This window comes from Hippopotamus amphibius, chromosome 6 (assembly GCF_030028045.1).
Source record: "Hippopotamus amphibius kiboko isolate mHipAmp2 chromosome 6, mHipAmp2.hap2, whole genome shotgun sequence".
NCBI classification, from domain to species: Eukaryota; Metazoa; Chordata; class Mammalia; order Artiodactyla; family Hippopotamidae; genus Hippopotamus; species Hippopotamus amphibius.
Window position 1 is genome coordinate 70,907,311 of NC_080191.1, and position 21,766 is coordinate 70,929,076.

Sequence of the window (21,766 nt, forward strand, 5' to 3'; positions counted from 1 at the left end):
TTCAGTAAACAGGCATTGTTGGAAATTACCAACATGTGACTGCCCTGCTTTAATCTATTCCCCTTGCTGGAGGTAACCAAGCCATACTAGGCACACACTGACACCTACCGGCTGACAAGAAAATGGCTTCTGTGCGTGTACATACACATTCTCCAATCTCTTTCTTCCTTAAACTCTGATTTTCCAACATTGGTTCAATTAACATCAGGAAATCTCTCTTTCTATATTCACTCTGCTTCATTGATACACAGGATCTTGTGCAATTTCTCAAAAATATATTCTTTGGACCTAGTGTCCTCATGGAAAAGGGTTTTATGATCATGTAAGATTCTTAAATGGTGAGTAATACATGTTCTTCTTAGTAACTCATATTTACCTTTAGAATATTAAGATGCTGAGCAGTATAGCAGTTAAAAATACCTATATATACAGTTTCACTGAGCCACTGGTTCACAAACTTGTTTAATAACAAAGATGGTCATAATAACAGGCACCAACGATTGCACAGTAAAAATCTCATTTAGTATTATTTGACTCTGGCCTCATTTTCTCCCCCCAACCTACCTATTAATATCTTTTTAAATATATTTTGGGAAATACATCCTGCAATTTCCCATCTTTGTTCAGGCTCTCTCTTCTTCAACAACTTTCCCCCATTATCTTTCCATTTCTTCATTCTCAGATCAAATGCTACCTTCTTCATGAAATTCTCCTTAATTAGAAGTGATCAGAAAGCCCCTTGTTTGTCTGTCCTAGGATATAGCATGTGTATCTTCTAAAGCTTTTATGTAATTTGCCAGTTTCCAAGATTAAACACTGAGACTCTAGAAGTTAAAATTCTGTCTTTTTTATATTTTTATTTTCTATATCTCTAAGCAGAAGGTTTTACACACAGGAAGTCTTAGTGAATGTCTGTTGAAATGAATCTGAGACTAGGCACTACATCATTAAATACTTGTAGCAAGGGAAAACTAAGCCTTCAGTTTACACGAAAAACCAAACACAATAAAGAGCCTGAGGTCACACTCTTCAAAATGCTTATGTGTGTCCCAAAGCTGTGGTATTGCAGAATGTTAAAAAATACCCGTCCCAAAAGATGAGGAAATTAAGGCCCAGAGAGACGACTGTCACTTGTCCTGACAGCGTAGCTAGTCAATGGGAAATCTGGGACTAGATTCCACGTCTGACTCCAACTCCATACTCTTCCCATTGTAAAATGTCAAATGCCCTCCTACAATTTCTAAGCACCCCAAATGTTTCAGGTCATCTTAATATAAAATACCTTAACAATCACCACCAGCTATAGATGGGAGAATCACTCCTGTGGCTGTCCTACTTCAGAGTGCTGAAGTCTTACACCAGATAAGATTATTAAATTTAAGAAATGCATGTCTACAATTGTGTCATGAAGCCCCACGCCCAACTTTTTCAATTAGAACATAGTATTATAACTTTAGTCTTGTTCTAGATTCACACTGCTATCCTAGAACACATCTGTTGAGTTACATGTAAATTTAACTACTAATTTGAATATATCTATAGGCATCTAAAGAACTGTTTAGGTAAGAATTTTGCTAAGAACGAAGCGTCTCCTAACCTAAAGTTTTGCTTTTGTTGTAGTTGTTTTTAAACACAGACCAAATGGTTTCATCAAAGAGGTAAAAAGTAGCTGGGAAGCCAAGGTGGATCTGGAGATTTTACAGTGACTAAGTCAGCTACCCCAAGTGAGGTGAATATACAAGTAGCTACTGGAATTAGGTCCAAAGACCAGGGAAAAGAAATGAAGCAGGAGACCTAAATGCGAGTTCACTATGGAGAATACTGGAAAAATAAGGTATTTGCAAAGGAGCCCTGCCTGTGCATCAAATACAGAAAAGAAAGAGAAGGGGGTCAGCCCAAAACTTGCCAAGATAGTGCAAAGCCATTAGCGAGTGCATGGTAACGCGGAAATAACCTAAGATGCGCTCATGTGCAACCAGGAGAGAAAAAAAGTAGGTACTGAAATTAGGTTTAAAGGCGGTAGCCACGTTTAGGCTTTATTAGGTAGGTAAAAAAGGTGGATTAGTTAGTCCTACTTGGAGGTTTAAAGGAAGCTTGATGGTGTAAATCTAAAGAGTCCAAAAGTAGTGCTAAGTATAATAAACGAATCCATTTCCACCACTATTTTTGCCTCACTGGCAGTGGTTTTAGATGCTAGTCCGTGAATACTGATATAAGAGGGACACGTAGCAGACACAGCCCAGGGTTCTGAAGACAGACCTGTTTTTGAATCCGAAGTCTGATACATCTTAGCTGTGCCCCATTGGGCAAGTGACTTAGTTTCTATAAATAATGGTAACCACAGCACTTCCCCACAAAGGTGATATGAAGGTTTAATGATGTAACATATTAAAAAGCTTAGGACAAGTCTGATGTATAATAAAAGCTCAATCAGTGAGAGTATTATTATTATTATTAAATCATTAAAGTCATAATATTTATAGGTAAACACTTTAAAAAGGAGGGGATTTATGTCAAGCTTACAGAAGAGCACATAATGCACAGAAAACACAAAAATATTAACCCCAAGGAAAAGTGAGAATGGTAGTCCACAGTATCTATATAAATCTTATTTGAACTTAGAGACAATTCTTTTCAGAAAACTCAACAATGCCTGAAAAACTTTTCAGAGTTAACTGGAACAACATGGCCTATAAAGTGTCAGCTATGCCTCCCAATCTCTACCTTTTGGCCTTACTGATTTAGAAACAAACTCTGTGACAAAATTATTAAGGTTAAGCCACTTTACTGGTAAAGGTATTATTATTTTATGTTGCTAGAAGAAGAAAAATGATGGAAATAAGAGATGCTAAGGAGGGCTTCCCTGGTGGCGCAGTGGTTAAGAACCACCTGCCAATGCAGGGGACACAGGTTCAATCTCTGGGCCAGGAAGATCCCACATGCTGTGAAGCAACTAAGCCTGTGCACCACAACTACTGAGCCTGTGCTCTAGAGTCTGAGAGCCACAACTATTGAGCCCACACGCCGCAACTACTGAAGCCCGCGTGCCTAGAGTCCATGCTCCACAACAAGAGAAGCCACTGCAATGAAAAGCCCTTGCACCACAAAGAAGAATAGCCCCCACTCACCACAACTAGAGAAAGCCTGCGCACAGCAATGAAGGCCCAACACAGCCAATAAATAATCAATTAAAAAAAGAGAGAGATGTTAAGGATATAAGACTTTTTAAAAAAATCCAAAAATCCACAGGACCTAGGATGTTTCTATATTTTCATTTTTATGTAATTCCCTAAGATGGGAAGAATAGTTTATTAGCCATGGGTAACAGAAGAAAAAAATTTTATAGGTCTGTTACGGAAGACCTTACCCAAGCAGGAATACTTGTAAACAAAGACATCATTTTCTGTATCAATCCCTTTCTTATAGCAATATTACCAAAATCATACATATATTGGTTGAAATGGAAAGCTTAGAGTCCTATGGGTAATTATATACTCAATAAACACATTATTTTATATGATCTGCACAGACGAATAAATATTTGAGAAGTTGCAGAACTCCATTCTGATTGGACATGACAGAACATGTGACAGGCACAGGAGAAGGCAGGGCTGGGGTGGTTAAATTGGAGCCAGGCGGTAGAAGACCTCATATACTAATCCAAGAAGATAGAGACTTTGGGTATGTAAAAGAAAGCAGGGGAGTGATATGCTTGAGATAACCGGGCTGGCTGGAGAATATAGGCTGGACTAGAGAGTTCAAATAGGTTGAAGAAACACTTAAAAACTCTACATGAAGAGTGACAAAATCTCTTTGTCACAGGTTGACAGTAATTATGAAGAGAAAAGAAAGAACAGATATGAAGGAGATTTTGAAGGCTGAATGGACATGACTTCATTACTGGGGGGGGCGGGGGTGTGACAGGAAACAATCGAAGGCCAACTTAAGGACTTGAGCCTGGCTGACGAGGAGAATCGTGATGCTACTGAGAGAGACACAAACAAGAGGAAGCGTACATTCACCAAGAATGTTAATGAGTTTCTCCTACCTCGGCCATATTGAATTTGAGAAGTCAGTGGGATATCTAGACAAGATGGAAATGTAAGCACAGATCTAAGTGAAAGGGAGGACTGAAACATTTTCACTCAACGAAATTAGAGTGTCTATCATGAGAGCAGACGAGCTTCGCAAGGGGAAGGAGTGAGGGAGAACACTGTTAGCAGGGTATAAGACAAAGCAGATGTGGCAGGAGAGGATGAGAAGAGGTCAAAAGAAAGAGGGAAGGGAAGAGGTCAAAAAGGTCTGAACAAAACCAGGAGAATGCCAAGGCAAACACTTCCAAGAAGAAACAGTGAATAATGTTGAGTGATAAAAACTGAGAAAAAGCAAATGATTTTACTTAGCAGGTGACCACTTGAGATCTCTGGATCAGCAGTTTCATTAGATGATTATACTAAAAGCATGAATGGCTATGTTAGAAAGAAGATCTTCTTAAGTGTGATACAAAAGTGAAAGCCTCCCAATTTTAATTTTAATTTTGATAGGATCAAAATGCAACCTTCTATATGTCATAAGGCATAATAAACCAAGCTTAAAAGCAAGTTACAGGGTGGAAAAAATATTTTCAACAGATAAAGAATTAATATCCACAGTCTGTAAGAATTCCTAATACCAAAGATACACACATAAACACACAGACTCACAGACACTGGCTTAGGTAGGCAAAGGACAATGAACAGGCTATTCACAGAAGAAGCTCGAATGGCTAGAAAATATAAACAAAGACGTTCAACCACACAATCAGGGAAACAATCACTTAAAAAAGATATAATTCTGTCAGATTGGCCAAAATTAATAAACTTGATATTATCAAGTATTGGAACAGGTATGAGAAGTTAAAGTGCCAATTAGAATAGCCCCTGGGAGAACAACTGGGCATTATCTATTACAATTTAAAGTACCAGTAGTCCTGACCTGCTATGAGCTTCAGGAGGCAGTTCTGAGGATTCCTGTACATTTCACTGTCACAGTCATAAGGCTGACAGGAGGGCCCTCAGTTATGTGATCGGGGTGCAAAGTGTTATGTTATTATTGGGGCACTGCATGGACAATGTCATGGGTAACCATGCTGTAGATAAAGACCTAGAAAACCAAAACCAAAACAAAATAAAACAAAACAAAACAAACAAAAAAACAGTCGTAAGGATCGCTTCCATTCTCCAATAAAAAGAACCAGGGCTTCTTTTATGGCTGATTCCAAGGCTGGGGCGGGGACAATATGAGATGAGTCTGGAGCATTTTGTAGCATCAGGAAGTAAGAAAGTGATCAGAAATAAAAAGTACACAGGCAAATCAAAGGACACAGAAGCCAGCCTAAAAGGGCTCCCAATGGCCAACACCAGAACAACCTGAGCAACAAAATAAATAAACAGCAACAAAATAAATAAATAACATATTGTACAGCACAGGGAATAGAGCCAATTTTATGATAACTTTAAATGGAGTATAATATATGAAAATACTGAATCACTATGTTGCACACCTTAAACTAACAGAATCTTATAAATCAACTATATTTCTAATTAAAAACAAAGAATTGACAACGGAAAAAAAAATCACCATCCATGTTGCACAGATCAGTAATTCATTCCTTTTTCACTACTCAGTAACGTTCCATTGTGTGGCTATTATGTTTGCCCATTCACCTGCTGATGGACATTTGAGTTATTTCCAGTTTGGGGCTATTAAAAATAAAATTACCATGAATATTAAAACATAAACAAACAAACATAGTTTATAACCCAAGGTATGAAATAAATATACCTGAGTCCATCAAATAAAAATAATTGAATAGGGACTTCCCTGGTGGTCTAGTGGTTAAGACTCCACAATCCCAATGCAGGAGGCCTGGGTTCGATCCCTGGTCCTGGAACTAGATGCTGCACGCCACACCTAAGAGCCCGCATGCTGCAACTAAGGATCCCACATGCTGCAACTAAACCTGGTGCAGCCAAATAAATAAATAAATATTTAATTGAATAAACAGAACAAAAGAAACAAATATTGTTTAAGTAAAAATTTCAGATAATATATGTAAATACTATGCCCTTCCAGGAGGCAGACTTTATCTCCTCCCCCCTCCAGCCGCCGAGTGTGGACTGGACGTACTGACTCGATTCCAAATAGAAGAATATGGAAAAGGAAAAACAGTTGCTTCACAGTGAGGAAGGCTGACCAGCATCACTTCAGCCAGGTGACCAAGGTGAACACTGCCAGTGACAGCTGTGGATTCCATGTACCCCTGATATGATGTGATGTGATGGTATTCTTTTCAAAACCTATAACCTCAATCTAATCAAGAGAAAAAAAAAAATCAGACAAACCCAAACTAAGGGACATTCTAAAAAAATGCTTAATCAGTACTCCCCCAAACAGCCAAGGTCATGAAAAATAGGGAAAGTCTGAGGAACTGCTACAGACCAGAGGAGACAAAGGAGATGCAAAGAATGAATGCAACCTGGTCTTGTGGACTGGACCCTGGAATAGAAAGAGGACATTAGTGGGAGATCTGGTGAAATCCAAATAAAGCCTAGAGTGTAGCTAACAGCAATGTACCAATGTTGGTTTCTTAGTTTTGACAGAGGTGCCATGGAAACATAAGATAACATCAGGGGAAACTGAAAAGGGATGAAAGGTATGTACACAAGAACCATCTGTACTATCTTTGCAACTTTTATATAAATCTAAAACTACTCCAATAAAAAGTTTATTTTAAAAAATGTAAAATAAATATATTCCAGGAGCAGCAACTCCACTTCTTTCTATTCACTTGAAAGAAGTCCTTGCAGAGGTGCATAAAGATGTATGAACACAGTCTTCACTGCAGAATGGTTAGTAACGGGAAGTTTTTAAATAATTGCAATAGAATGGCTTAAGAAATCATAAAATACCTACAGGATGGAATATCAGACTGCACTTTAAAAAATGAGGTATATCTACATGCACTGAGAACATATGATGTCAAGAGAAAAAAGAAATTGCAGAAGGATACTATATGATAAGAAAAAGGAAAAGAGAACACAAAATATTCTACATCTATTTCTGGGGCATACATACACATATTTCCACGGCTGGATAAAGTCTGGCAAGATACACAGAACCTGGTTACAGTGGTGACTTATTGCGGGGTGAGGGCTGGAATTGGAGACGGTGGCCAAGGAGGTGCGAGCTTTACCCTTTGATGCTGAAATCATTTCACAAGGACGATGGTCTCATCCTTTTCCTCGGGAATTAGTAATGATTTATAAGGCAGGGAGACAATTTTCCTCTAACACAGGAGAGAAAATGGCTAGAGGAGGGTTCTGGCAGTTAACCCTATGCAGTGGTGCAAAGGCATCCCATGGAGACCAGCAGTATCGCCGGAGGCCCTTGGCCTGAAGCCCTTCCTGGGTCCCTGAGACAAGCACTTGCTGTCAGGTGGATGTCACAGAAGCAGCCAGTCTTAACAACAGGGAGGCCAACAATGGAATGATCAATTTATCTTGGTTTTCAACAGAGGTGCAACCACCCAGAGGGCTCCTGTAGCCATCTGGATTTAAAAAAAAAAAAAGAAAAAAAAAAAAAAGGCCCCCAAGTGATACTGACAGAAACTGACTTCTTCCCTCTACTCCAGATGACCTTAGAATCCAAGGTTCATTTTTCACCCCAGATGCCTAGAATAAAAGCAGAACCAAGCAGGACCACTACAGTTATTTTACATGACAAATGTCAAACTAAAACTCTGGCAGACATGAAAGACTATGCACCTTTTCCTTTATACTTGTTCTCCCACATTAGGCCAATACATTTCCTTACAAAGTGGGATCACAAAAATCTTATGGAAAATCTTGAGGAAAATTTAACTCAGAGTATGTATTTAAGTGCCACAGCTCCATTTTGAAGTATACAGTTGTCCTTAATATATTTTAAAGAGCTCATTTCCCATCAATTTGATGTGCTTTAAAATAACACTTTAGAAGCTTTAAGTATGCAATTGAAAGTCAATTTCTTCTCTACCACAACTAAGTCTCAGTAACTGATTGGAAGCTATAGCCACTTTCCAAACCCTCGATCTTCATTAAAACAGGCCACATAGATTCTGTGGTCCATGATATTAACAACACAGGGAGAACACAACACTCTTTACATTGAGACAACACAACTTTAACCCTGATAAACCCGACTCTGCTTTCTGAGTTCACACTCAAGTAGATGATAAGCTGGAGAAACTCACACTGAGGGGAAGATTCTCATCACCATAAATTCAGGACCGCAAACTTCAAATGGGCAATGAGCGATGCCTGCCAATCCTTCACCTGCTCTCCAAACGGCCCCTCTTAACCTCCACTCTCCTCCAACCTCCAGCTGTCCATGACCCCACCTCTTTCCCTCATGCACCTTCCCAATCACTCCTATGTTACAGATAAAACAGAGGCCATCGGAAGAGAGTCTCTCATCTTTCTGAAACCTAATCTGCAAACCTGTTCCGTCCTCTCCAATTCTGATCTCCTTCTGTGCTGTCACAGAAAGGAAACCATCTGTGTTCCTAAGGCTGGCTGCTGCATCTAAGCTTGGGGTACCAGCCTATCTTGTCAGAATCTTAGCTTATCAGGCATCACTTCTTTCTCCTGTCTAGTCAATTCCTTCTTCTCAATAGGATCCTCCCTGTTGGCTTTTAAATAGGCTCCAGGGGGCCCGACCTCAACCTGCTTACCTTCAGTCAGCTCCCCACCCTGTTCGCATCCCCTCCTTCCCTTCAAAGCCAAGCTTCTTGAAACAGGCGCCCATACTTGTCTTTGTTACCTCACCTCTCATGGCTCACATGTTCCAATCCAGCTCCCAGCCCCGTCACTGGACAAAACCCTGGCTAAGGTCCCTAATGAGCTCTGTCATCTAAATCCAATGCACATCTACTTTCAACATCTTACCTGGCCTCGCAGCAGCATCTGACCACTCCCTCCTTCTTAAAGTACTTTCTTCCCTGAGCGTCTATGAAACACCATTCTGTAGCTTTCTTTCCTCCTTCCCCTCTGGCCACTCCTCAGTCTCCTTTCCAGGCTCATCCTCCTTTATCTGGCCCAGAAATGTGGTAGTTCTTCATGGCTTACTGCTTTCATTCTCCCTTCCTAAACAATCTCACCCATGCCCTTGGCTTCAATTATGACCAACATGCAGACGACTCGCACATTTACAAGTTCAGCCCAAACCTTTCACCCGAACTCCAGGTCTTTGTATCTGCTATTTCCTCTTGAGTGGCTCAAATGTACCTCAGACTCAACATGTGTAAAATGGAACCTCACAATCTTCTCCCCAAACCTGATCTTCTTCTAAAGCTATCTATCCCAGTGCATAGTGGTTCATCCCCCAAATCCAACCACCAAGAGCTGCAATATTACCTACTCTCAATTCTATCCTACCTACCATCACCCACTACAACCATTTCTCTTGAGTTTCTGCAATAGCTTCCTATTTGATCTACCATATCCAACTGTTCTCTAGATGGCTGCCAGAATAATCTTTTGAAAATGTAAATTAAAACCACCTCAGGGACTTCCCTGGTGGTCCAGTGGGTTAAGACTCCACACTTCAATGCAGGTGAGGGTTTGATCCCTGGTCGGAGAACTAAGATCCCACATGCTGCGTGGCATGGCCAAAATTTTTTAAAAATTAAAAAATAACTAAAAAATTAAAAATTAAAATTTTTGTAAAAAAGTTTTTAAAAAATTTTTTAAATTTAAAACATTTTAAAAAAAATTAAAAAAAAAAAAACAAAAAACCTCACCCTTCTCCCTTCTCTCTGGATAAAACTCATATTGATCTTAGGATAAACACAGAGTCAAAACTCTATACAATGCCCTTTAGGATGCTGAGTTGGTCTGGCTCCTCTCTCCCTGTCCCTGTTTCTCATTCTCTCCAGCAGAGCCACTTGGCCTTCTTCCCATCCCCCACACTCACTGTCTTCTCCCGTCGCAGGTCCTTTTGTAGTACTGGCTTTTTCCCACTACCTAGAGACTCTTCACACAGACAGCAGTCATGGAATTCAGACCTGGCTGGTGTCCCTATAATTTGCTCTCACAGTACCATTTATCTCTTTTTCATAGCACTGATCAGGTTGCAACTTTGCATTGGACTCTGATAAGGTCTATTATGCAAGGCACCGGATCTCTTTAGCTCAATATTGTCCTTGCAGTACCTAGCACAGTAATATGCATTTAATAAGTATTTGTTGAACAAATGCCCATCTTCAACACCTTGGGCTGAAAACTTTTCTGTTTAATGTCCAAATTCGATGGAGTCTTGAAATCCAGTCTCTCCTGTCTAGTTTCACTGAACACGCCTTCTTCCCTTTACATCTAAAATTACCTAAACCAGCTGTGGAGGATGAATCCCTAGCTCTAGCTTCACCCCGATCCACCCTGTCTATGTTAAGCTGACAGGATGCTGGGGCAACATCTCATCGGCAATCAAGATGGTCAAGGGAAAGGGGACCAAGTGAAAAAAGAGACTGCACAAGGAAAGAGGAAAGCTTAAAACCATTCCATCTGAGGATGTCTAGGTGGAGAAGAGAAAATCTAGGAATAAGTATCTAAAATATTTGAAGAGCTGCCATGTTCAAGAATCAGCAGATTAATTTCTGGTAGTTCTGGATAAGAGTTTCTGGGAAGCAGATTTCAGCCCAACAAAAGGAAGGCCATTCTAACGATCAAAACTATTTCGATGGGATCTTTCCAACGGGTGGCTTTGCCATGAGCCAGTGAAGCACAGCCTGGGGAAATGCACAGCACAGAGAACAGTCCTTCCCAAACACTTCTGTATCAGCTCTGGAAACTTTTCTTCAAACAAAAGCTGTTGAGGAGACCCTGACAGGCTAATAAGCAAGTAAATGGGGGCGTCTCTGTGGGCAGAGGACTGCCCCCCCACCCCAGCCCCTCTGTGAGCCAACGACACCCCATCAGCAGCAGCCACTGAGCTCCCTAGAACCCACCACTCGCAGCCCAGCCCCTTTCAGATTTTACTGGGGTGGAAGTGGAGTGGAGGAGAGCACTTCCTAACATTTCTCCATTTTCTTCAATGCAGATAATGAATACTGTTTTCTATGAAAACCTGTTCCTCCGCATGTATTTAGATTTTGGTTTTTTGGAAGAATTTTTTTGGGGGGGTTCATTTACCACGTTGCCTTAACTTTACTGCAAGTTCCCCTATGGCAGAACTCTTTGCTCTCTTGCTGTGAATCACATTACAATACCAAGCATAGCAGGAGATAATAAAAAAGAAGAAAAAGAAAAACTCTTTGGATGTGAAAGTTTAAGACAATGACTTCAGGTCTGACTTATAAAAATACCTAACACATGATGAGAAAACACAGAAAAGTGAAAAAGCAATTTCACATACACATTCCTCTTTTTTCTTTTATCTAATCCCAGTCACCCCACCTCCCCTTTACCAATACAAATCAGGACTATACTTCTCTCACATTGTTTCATCGGAAGGAGGAAATCAGTTTCCCCTCTGAGAAAGCAATCCGGAGATGAACTGCTTTTCACAGGAAACCTGCTTGGTTGGAACCCCTAGGAAAAAAGCTCACTTTTATTATAAGTCATGGTATATTTCCTGTATCTTCTTTAATGATTATTAATGAATGTATAGATAGTACAGGAATTCCAAATAAAACAGGCTTGAATTTATAGGCCATTGTACTTAACACAGTCCACTCAGAAGAGGAATTTTCCCAACTGCAGATCAAAGAAGTGTGTGCTCAACTTGCTTCATAAGGAAGAGTGGTCTCTAGACAGATAAGTCTTGGTGATAATATGTGTGGGAAAAAATGTGTGAGAAGTCCTTTCCAAAGACGCATTTATATTTTCCTAGATGTACCTGATTATTTTCCTGTATTTTTAGATTAACTTTCAATGAATTCCTGTTCTAAGAAGCTAAGGCAAGGGACTTCTGAAAAAAACATTTGTATCCTTAAATTCTGACCTATAAGATCAGATATGAACATACTATAAATCAGAAGTTACTGCTACCAAAGTTACATGTTAAGATTCATAAATATTCACTGAGTATAGTAGAGTAAGCAGTATATTTTGAAGCATAATCAAAAGGCTGACATATTCTAAACTACCAGGGGAACAGTTCTCAAGAAAGAGTACACATCTGTAGTGACATTTTCAGATCTCCTAAAATGTTATGGTGAGGGACTACAGGATACAAAGACAGAGCACTGAATGTGGAATCCTAACAATGTGGCTCTAATTGTGGCTTTATCAACCGACTAACAGACTGACTAACTGAAGTCATTTCTCTCACTGCTCCTCAGTTTCCTCACTTATACAATATGAGACTTTACATTCAAAACTGAAGTGTAAGTTTCTCCTACTCTGCAAAGTCAGTGTCCCTAATTGCAGTGCAGTGACAATGTCACCACGTGACTCCTATGTTGGGAAGCAGAAGACACTCACATGAGATGGTTTCATAAAATGCTCTTTAGGGGCTGGTGACATCAATTCATTCATTCACTTGCTCACTCATTTATTCATTCTAGCGTCATATTCACATACTATCCACATAAGCTCATGTGAAGTGTTTCAGCAGGTTAGTTATGCAATTAGTAAATAACAGGTCTTGGATATTCGGTTGGATATAAAATTAGCATATGTTAACATTCGATTTGTTTTATGTTTTTATCAACCAAAAGGACAAATTCCTCTAAATCTCAAAATCACTTAATTTTATCTCTGAAGTATTTCAGGCAATGATAGTCACTGGGGCATCAGGTGTAGAGCTTCAAAATTAAGCAGAGTTTGGCAATGATTTCTTAGCTATGACACCAAAAACACGGGCAACAAAAGTGAAAACGGACAAATGGAACTATATCGAACTTAAAACTTTTGTGCAAAAGACACAATCGAGTAAAAAGGCAACCAATGGAATAAGAAGTATTTGCAGATCATATGCCTGATGAGCTGTTAATATCAAAATACATGAAGAACTCCTACAATTCAACAACAAAAAAATCAAAAAAGCACATAAAAAGTGGGCAAAGAACTTGAACATTTTTCCAAAGAAGATATACAAATGGCCAACAAGTATATAAAAAGATCCTCAATATCACTACTCATCAGAGAAATGCAAATCAAAACCACAATAAGATACCACCTCATATCCATTAGAATGGCTACTATAAAACAAACAAACAAAAAACATCCAAAAGAATCGAAAGCAGGGTCTCAGCTATTTGTACATCCAAGTTCGTAGCAGAACTACTTATAATACCTAAGCGGTGGAAGCAACCCAAATGTCCATCAAGGAATGAATGGATAAAAAAAAAAGTAGTACATACATACAATGGAATAGTACTGAGCCTTAAAAAGGAAGGCAATCTTGTTATATACTACGTCATGGGTGACGCTTGAGGATATTACGTTAAGTGAAGTAAGTCAGTTATGAAAAGGCAAATACTATATGATTGCACTTACATGAAGTATCTAAAGTAGTCAGTGTGAGGAACTGAACTGTGGCTGTCCCAAAATTCATATGCTGAATATGAACAGTTAGGGCTCCAACCAAGGTGACTAAATTTGGATATAGGGCCTTTAAGGAATACGTAAGTTAAATGAGGTCATAAGAATGGGGCCTTATCAATCCTTATCAGAGGCGCAAGAGACACAAGAGATTTCCCCCTCTCTCTCTTTCTCTCTGCATGTGCAAAGAGAGGAGGCCATGTGAGGACACGGCAAGGTGGTGACCATTTACAAGCCAGGAAGAGAAATTGATCCTAATAGCTCTTTGATCTTGGACTTCTAGCCTCCAAAACTATAAGAAAATACATTTCTGTTGTTTAACCCATACAGTTTGTGGCATTTTGTTATGGCAGCCCTAGCAGACGAATGCAGTTAAACCCATAAAAACAGAAATGAGAATGATGATTACCACAGGCTGGGGGAAGGGGAAAACAGGTACAGGTTCACAGGTTCAGATTTACAAGATGAAAAGTTCTGGAGATCTGTTTCACAGCAATGTGAATATACAGTTGTCCCCGTGGGTCCACTTACATGTAGGTTTTTTCAATAGTAAGAACTACAGTACTACACGATCCATGGTTGGTTGAATCAGTGAATGGGATACAGAGGAACCGCAAACACAGAAGGCTGATTATAAATCACAAGCGGATTTCTGACTGCACAGTCAGTGTCCCTAACCCCCATGTTGTTTAAAGGGCAACTGTACTTAACATTTCTGAATTCTACACTGAAAAATGATTAAGACGGTAAATTGTATGTTATGTGATTTTTTACCATAATAAAGAAAAATTAAGCAGAATTTCAAATTTCCTTCTGAAATAAAGGAGAAAGAGATTTAAAAGACATACTACTTCACAAATAGAAACAACTACTAACATGATTTTATGCATATGAAATGTACATGGGTGTGGTTTATATGTTTTTATTTCATTAGGAAAAGTAATAACGATGACTATCTTAAGGCAAAAACAACACTTCTATTTTAGAACCAGTATTTACCAATTTAGCCAACAGAGAGAAACCTATTTAGTTTACAAAATTTAATCACCAAATTCTACTAAAATTAGGGGTGAATATAACATATCATTCACATTTCATCTCTCAATATCTTTTGCAAGAAAATGCTACTATTAAGAGCAGAACATAGAACAGTTCTTCTCAGTTCATATTTTCCAGATTCCTAAATCAGATATTGTTATCTTTTGAAAAAGGTGAAAAGAACCACTTCCAAATTAGGACTCATGTAACTTATACAAAAGAGAATTCAATTTAGCTTTTAAAAAAATTACTTTCGGGACTTCCCTGGTGGTTCAGTAGTTAAGAATCTGCCTGCCAATGCGGGGGACACAGGTTCGATCCCAGGTCTGGGAAGATCCCATATGCTGCAGAGCAACTAAGCCCATGTGCCACAACTACTGAGCCTGCACTCTAGAGTCCTCGAGCCACAACTACTGAAGCCCCCATGCCCCAGGGTCCGTGTGTCGCAACTACTGAAGCCTGTGCACCTAGACTCTGTGCTCCACAACAAGAGAAGCCACCGCAATGAGAAGCCCATGCACCACAAAAAAGAGTAGCCCCCGCTCACCTCAACTAGAGAAAGGCCAAATGCAGCAACAAAGACCCAACACAGCCAAAATAATAATAATAATAATAAAAATACTTATTTTTACTTAATGATGATATTCCCCTAAGATCTCTTCTCTTAAAAACATGAGAACAAAGGACTTAGTATCTATGAAATTCTTCAGCATTGTTTAACAAAAATACACCTATTCTTCACGTCTCCCTAAAAGAAAAAGAGAGCAGTGTAACAATAGTTACACTATATTTTACCACTTACCCTGTTTCATTCTAACAAAGTTAACATGTGGGATTATAGAGATTTTGACTCATGCCACAATAAAACTTCTCTTATTTGCTGGCCTAAATACCATTTCAAGAAAAATGTGGGCTGTGACACCCAGAAGGGGAAGGTAGACACAGCCTGATTTCAGGAGATAATCTAGAACAGGGTATCTCAAATTTGGCACTATTGGCATTTGGGGCAGGGTAATTCTCTGTCGTAAGGGCTCCGTTGCATTGCAGGATGTTTAAGAGTATCCTCAGCTCCACCTCCTACTAGATGCCAGTGGTCCCTTAAGTTGAGACAACCAAAAATATCCCCAGACATTACCAAATGTCCCTGAGAGGCAAATCTACCTGCAATCTAGAGCCTATGAGGCAACAGGTGAATTAATGAATTAGCAGAATTACACTGCAGAAGTGAACTCAAAGAGTCCAAAGCTGACAAGTTAATATTTAGGCTCTAAACTTTGATATGCGAACTAAAGAACATAAAAACTAAGATAACTCTGGCTGGAGGTAGGCGGGGTAAGGGGGATTAAAAAAAAACAATAGACTTCAAAATGTTAAAGAGATGTGTGTCTATTGCTAGAAAGAAAGAACATTCTAAGAATATTACATGCCAAGTTTTTGTATGTGCTCAAGGAAATAAAACCATAGTTACATTTGTTATTTTCCTCTTTTAGACTGCCATCTGGCAACCCATACTTCCACTAGAAAAAAACTCTAGCCAATTGGACTAAAATAGTTAATACACCACCCATGTGCCAAGAATATGCCAGGGAGTCTACAGTTTGCTCAGTCATGCCCTAAAAGAGAGAAATTAATGTCCTTAAAAGACAAAAGTAAGTAACCCACCGGATGCTTACCCAACCTGTGAAATTTCCTCCCCACCTTAGGAGGACACAGAGGCAAACAGCAGTAGGAGAAAAAGCACGACAAAAGTAGATCTATAGAAAAGGCAAACTGAAGTAATAAATTCATTTATTGGATATCAACTCATTCCCAAGACATACGGAGCACTAATAAATACAGCAGAACACAACAGACTGTAGTCACTACATTTCCAGTGTCACAGGGATGTGTTAAGAAGACATGAAATGCGCAGTATGGCCAAAATTTTTTTTTAATTAAATTCAATTAAAAATATTATTAGGACCTCCCTGGTGGTGCAGTGGTTAAGAATCCGCCTGCCAATGCAGGGGACACGGGTTTGATCCCTCGTCCAGGAAGATCCCACGCGCCGCGGAGCAACTAACCCTGTGTGCCACAACTACTGAGGCCACCTGCTGCAACTACTGAAGCCCGCACACCACAACAAAGAGTCGCCCCTGATCGCCACAACTAGAGAATGCCCACATGCAGGGACAAAGACCCGCCCCCTGCCCCCCCAAAAAAAGAAAGGCCAAAAAAAAAAGAATACATGAAATGATGGGACAGGTGCACTGAGTTCCTGTTAACACTCTGGAAGAAAAGCAGCACAAAGATTCTTCACAGTAATGAATACAAGGGTCACCACCATAACTAAATCTAAACCACTTCCTCTTCTGTAACACCCAAAAGTTGTCAAAAAACAGGCACATCCAGACTAGTTCTCATTCACTAGTCCATAAAGGCAGGCTATGGTAACAAGAACTGATCAAACACAAGGACAAGCAGAAATCCACATGCGATTCACTTCACAAATGTTTCGTTAGATATAAACACAAACTGCATGTTTGGAGCTCTTCTGCGAGCACTCATCTAGATGAAGTGATGAGTAAGAAGGTCAAGGTCCTGGCTCACCTGGAGTCTGCATCCTAGTGCAGGAATTCCAGTAAAATCAACAGCTGGGAAAGGCAACACCATGAAAGGCAGTATGGAACACAACATTTCTTTTTAACAAGAGGAGTTAATATCCAAGGAAAAGAGTTAATAGAGAAAACAGAAGACTTTAAGCATGATTATGATTCTTACAGAGATTGAGGGACTATTGCATCTGTAAATGAAGAAAAAATTATGACATTAGAGAAAATCTTGAATAAACGCTTACGTTTGACACCTCTGAGTGAAATCTTAGAAACCAAGGATAAAGAGAAAACCCTAAAGGTTTTCAGAGAGACAAAATAGGTATAAGACATTTTCAGATATTCAACGACTAACTATAGTCCAAGTTTAAAAGAACTATTAGACTTTATCAAATCAAATGATTGGAACAAAGAATCATGAGTTAAAAAAAAAAGTTGAAAAAATACACATACAATATAATACTCTTTGTAAATATTTTTAAAACCATCAAACAATCCTGCATGTTTTTATGGAAATAGACTTATACAATAAAAACATAAAAACATTTACGGTCATGATGCATGAGTGTAAGTAAGAAGTAAGCAAATGGGGTAGAGGTTTGGCTTGATACTTCTTTAAGAAGAAACCACCACCATCATCAGAATCACAAAGGGGAGAGAGTGCCTTAGGGAGGTAGCAAGAGTGAATGTGAAACCTTGTTAAAAGTCGTTTCTTGTTATGGTGAAGAGAATGGATACTAGAATAAATCTAGGTATTGACAGCTTCAAAAAATAAGTTTAAGGATGCATATTAAAAATTTAAGGTTAACCACTAAAAATCATTTGGAAATAGACATATTTTAAGTTTCGAATCATCACAGGAAAGAAATGACACAGAGAAGGCAACAGATGTAAAAGACAGCAGACTAAGTTCAACTACATCAATAATCGCAATAAATGTGAATCAAGTTCACTATTAAAATAAACAGACTTTTGCATTGGAGTTTTTAAATATTCCGTTTACAAGGTGTATGTTAATAAGATATATACCTAAGATAAACTAATGCACGACAGCTGAAAAGAAACTGGAAAAAGATAAGACAAATCAATAATTTTTTAAAAAGGAAAGTAAATATAGCAATAGTAACATCAGACAAATTAGAATTAAAGCAAAATAGTATCAAATGAAAAAACAGAAAAATCTTATTGATAAAATATGCAATTAGTCAAGTTGTTATGGCACAAACCTTTTATGTACTTAATATTCAGAGGTTCAAAATATGTAGTGCAAAAAGAGGCATTAAAATCAGAAGAAAATGACTTTTCATAATCATAGTGTGAGGTTTAACATACCCTTCTTAAAAATCCACATTTCAAATAAATTGAAAAGATGAATAAAAAGTCTTAATACACTTGACTATGTAAATCTAAAGGTACACAACACTCCCCGCCACCCCCCCCGCCCCAACAAAGTCCCCAAAGGATCAGATACATGAGCCGTATCCTCTGATCATGCCTCAGTAAAACACAAGGATAGTCCACTGAATCTGTCTCATTTAGACTGGCATCAGATGGGCAAAAATCTACGTGGCAGCTTGGGTGAAGGTGTAGGGAAATGGGCATTTATAGAAATTTTACCTGGGAGTATAAATTTGCAATGCCTTTTTGCAAAATAATTGGATATTAACTATCAAAATTTTAAATGTCATACCCTTTGACTTAGTAATTCTATTTTTAGAAACACCTCATTAAAAGGTACACACAATCACAAAACAAATGTACAACATACAGTGCAATACTAATTATAGCAGCAAAAAAATAATAACCCAAATACCCATCAACAGAAAAATGGTTAAATTACTTACAGTATATCCATTTCATAAAATGTCAAGCACTGACATGGAAAGAATCTCCAAGATACAGTGTGGTGGTGTTATTTTGTTCTGTTTTGTTTTGAAGTGTAAAAAAATACACATGTATCATTCAAATTATGTTAAGATGCAAAACAGGAAAAAAAAATGGAAAAATACACAACACACTTTTTTCTTCTGGGGAGGGACATGATGGAGAACTTTCATATTTTACTTTATGTAAGTCTCTACTGTTTGAATATTTTATGACTCGAACTGCTTGCATAATTCAAAGAAAAGAAAAGACAGGCAATAATTTCTAAAAATTTCTTATTTACTTCCCAGAAGAAGACTGGGATCTTTCTGTTCTTAGTACAAATTTGATCAAACCCATCAGAGAGTACGGGACAAGTATAAACTTCCAATCTGTTCAAAGAAGAACATTTTCTGTTCCCTCTGCCAAGAATGCTCTTCCTAAGACACAGCTCACTCCCTCACTGCCTTCAAGTTTTCCACTTAAATGTCATTTTAAGTGAGGAATCTTCTTTGACTTTTCAGTACAAAACACCAAACTCCTACCCCCATACTAACTTGCTTTACATTTCACACCTGTGTTTCAGTGTCCTCATCTTTAAAATGGGGTGATAAAGTGTACCTACCCCACAGCGCTGCTGCTGGGCTTAAATGAGCTAGAAGCCCTCAGATGAATACCTGACTTACAGAAAAAGCTGTATCAGTCTTTGATGTTTTGTCTGTTTTGTTTATGGTCCACCTTCCCCTATGAGAATGACAGCTCCAGGAGGCAGAGACTGCGTTTTGTTCACTACTGTATCCCAAGTACCTGGAAAGTGTTTATCAGTAAATATTCATAGCTGTTGAAACCTGATTTAGCACTGCAGCCATATGTACAGACAGCTGAGATTACCAAAAAAAAAGGAATTATTTTCAGTAAAAGCAAGCTTTCCGCACATTAGCATGAATAATCTGTAATGATTCAATCTATTTTGAAAGCACAATATGTAGCGGTATGCTTGCCAGAAGCATCCAGGAGGGAAGCGGTACAGTCCCATTTAATTCCTTAATTTCTTAACATCAATATGGCAACAGAAACAAAAACACAATGTGGAGGGAGAAAACAAAAGCACGACTTACTCTGCATTCCTATTTTTGATGCACGGCTGGTACAGGACCTTGACAACATTCCAGGCAGAACTGGAATCGGCCTTCAATACATCTTCCAACAGAGGGAATTTTTTGATACTTGTGGAACTTTCCAAAGATTCAATCACCAAACCGTCTGAGTTTAAAAGCCATAGCTAAAAATATGGAGAGAAAAGTCCAAGTATAAGAATATCACCACCCTATCCATACCTCATACGGTAGTCAAGAAACAAAAACAAAAACTATAAAAAAAAAAAAAAAAGACAAAACTATGAAACACCAGCAAAAACATCAAAGAATCACATATATAACTTTTAAGTAGGGTAAGCCTTTTCAAAGTATAACCTTTGGTAGAGCCACTGACAACATAAAGTTTTTAAAGAAAAGACAACTGATTAGGAGAAAATATTTAATACACACAAAGTTATTATCTATAATACATAGAACTCCTAGCAATCAATAAGTGGGACAGAAAAAAAAAGCCCCAAAAAACCAGCCCAAGAGAGAGACAGGCAAAGAATATGAATAGAATTGAACAGAAGAATATGGACAAAAGAAATAAGCAATAAATATATAAAAATGTTAATCGAAGTAGTAATAAGGAAATGCAAAATTTTATGCTACCCCTTTTCACTTATCAGACAGGCAAATACCAAAAGATTAATAACATCCAGCTCAGAAGATGGGTTTGGAGCAGGTATTCCCACACACTGCTCGTGGAAGAGTGTTTTAGGATTTGGACACAGGTGATTGATTGAGGAAATACTCTTGGGAGAAAAGGAGGGAAGCCAAGAGGACAAGGCAGGGGAAGGAGTTAGCCAGTGATGTGCACTCAGCCTGATCTCACAAGGAGCTCTGGAGCCTGAATCCCACCTATACAGTCTGTCCCATCTTGAGACAGGAGATTGCAGGTTTTTTAGCCCAGGCTCGAGTCATCGGCAGTGGGTTGGGCAGGGCAGGGCAGGGGTGGGTGACCACAGAGGACAGGAACTTCCTTGGGCCAGGCAGCATCTGTCAGGATGCGACAAGTTTCTGGAGAAGAGGGCAGGTGAGCCGTGGGCAGGCAACATTCTCAGCAATGGGAAATGAGGGCACCAGCCACGGAGAGGGGCCCTGGCTGGGGTACCACGAGTATCTACAAGGGATAAAGGATGTTTATAAGGGATAAACTAGTCCAACTTTTTGGAGGTGATAATTATTAGAGTTTAAAACACACAAATTCTAATACTGCATAAGATGAGAAAGATCTGTTTCTGAAGTACTAAAATACATGTGCAAAGATGATTTTCCTTACAACACAGTCTTTACCAGCCACACAATGGAATCCCAGTCATTAATAAGAGTCCAATCCATATTCACACTAACAAGAAACAAGCCTCATGATATCAGGTTGTGTGACATACACATGTTGAAGAGTGATGCTAATTACATCACTGTTATTTTTACAAATACCTGTGGGCGTATGTATATATAATTATAAACAGGGAAACAGCGGGGCAGAACAGGGGACAAGACAGGGGTGGGGGGGAGGGGCAGAGAACTACCACTTCTTTTATGTTCTTCATGTTGTCAGGATGTGTTTGAA

General features: G+C 38.9%; 1 protein-coding gene across 6 annotated transcripts in view; it reads right to left on the reverse strand.

Annotated features, from left to right (window-relative positions):
• The window catches only part of UBE3D (ubiquitin protein ligase E3D), a 143,201-nt gene that overhangs the window by 78,557 nt on the left and 42,878 nt on the right, over positions 1 to 21,766 (reverse strand). For all 6 annotated transcript variants that reach the window (XM_057738837.1, XM_057738838.1, XM_057738835.1 and 3 more), the window contains exon 8: positions 20,173 to 20,336. In XM_057738837.1, coding sequence (XP_057594820.1) covers positions 20,173 to 20,336 — 164 coding nt within the window. The remainder of the gene's footprint in view (positions 1 to 20,172; positions 20,337 to 21,766) is intronic.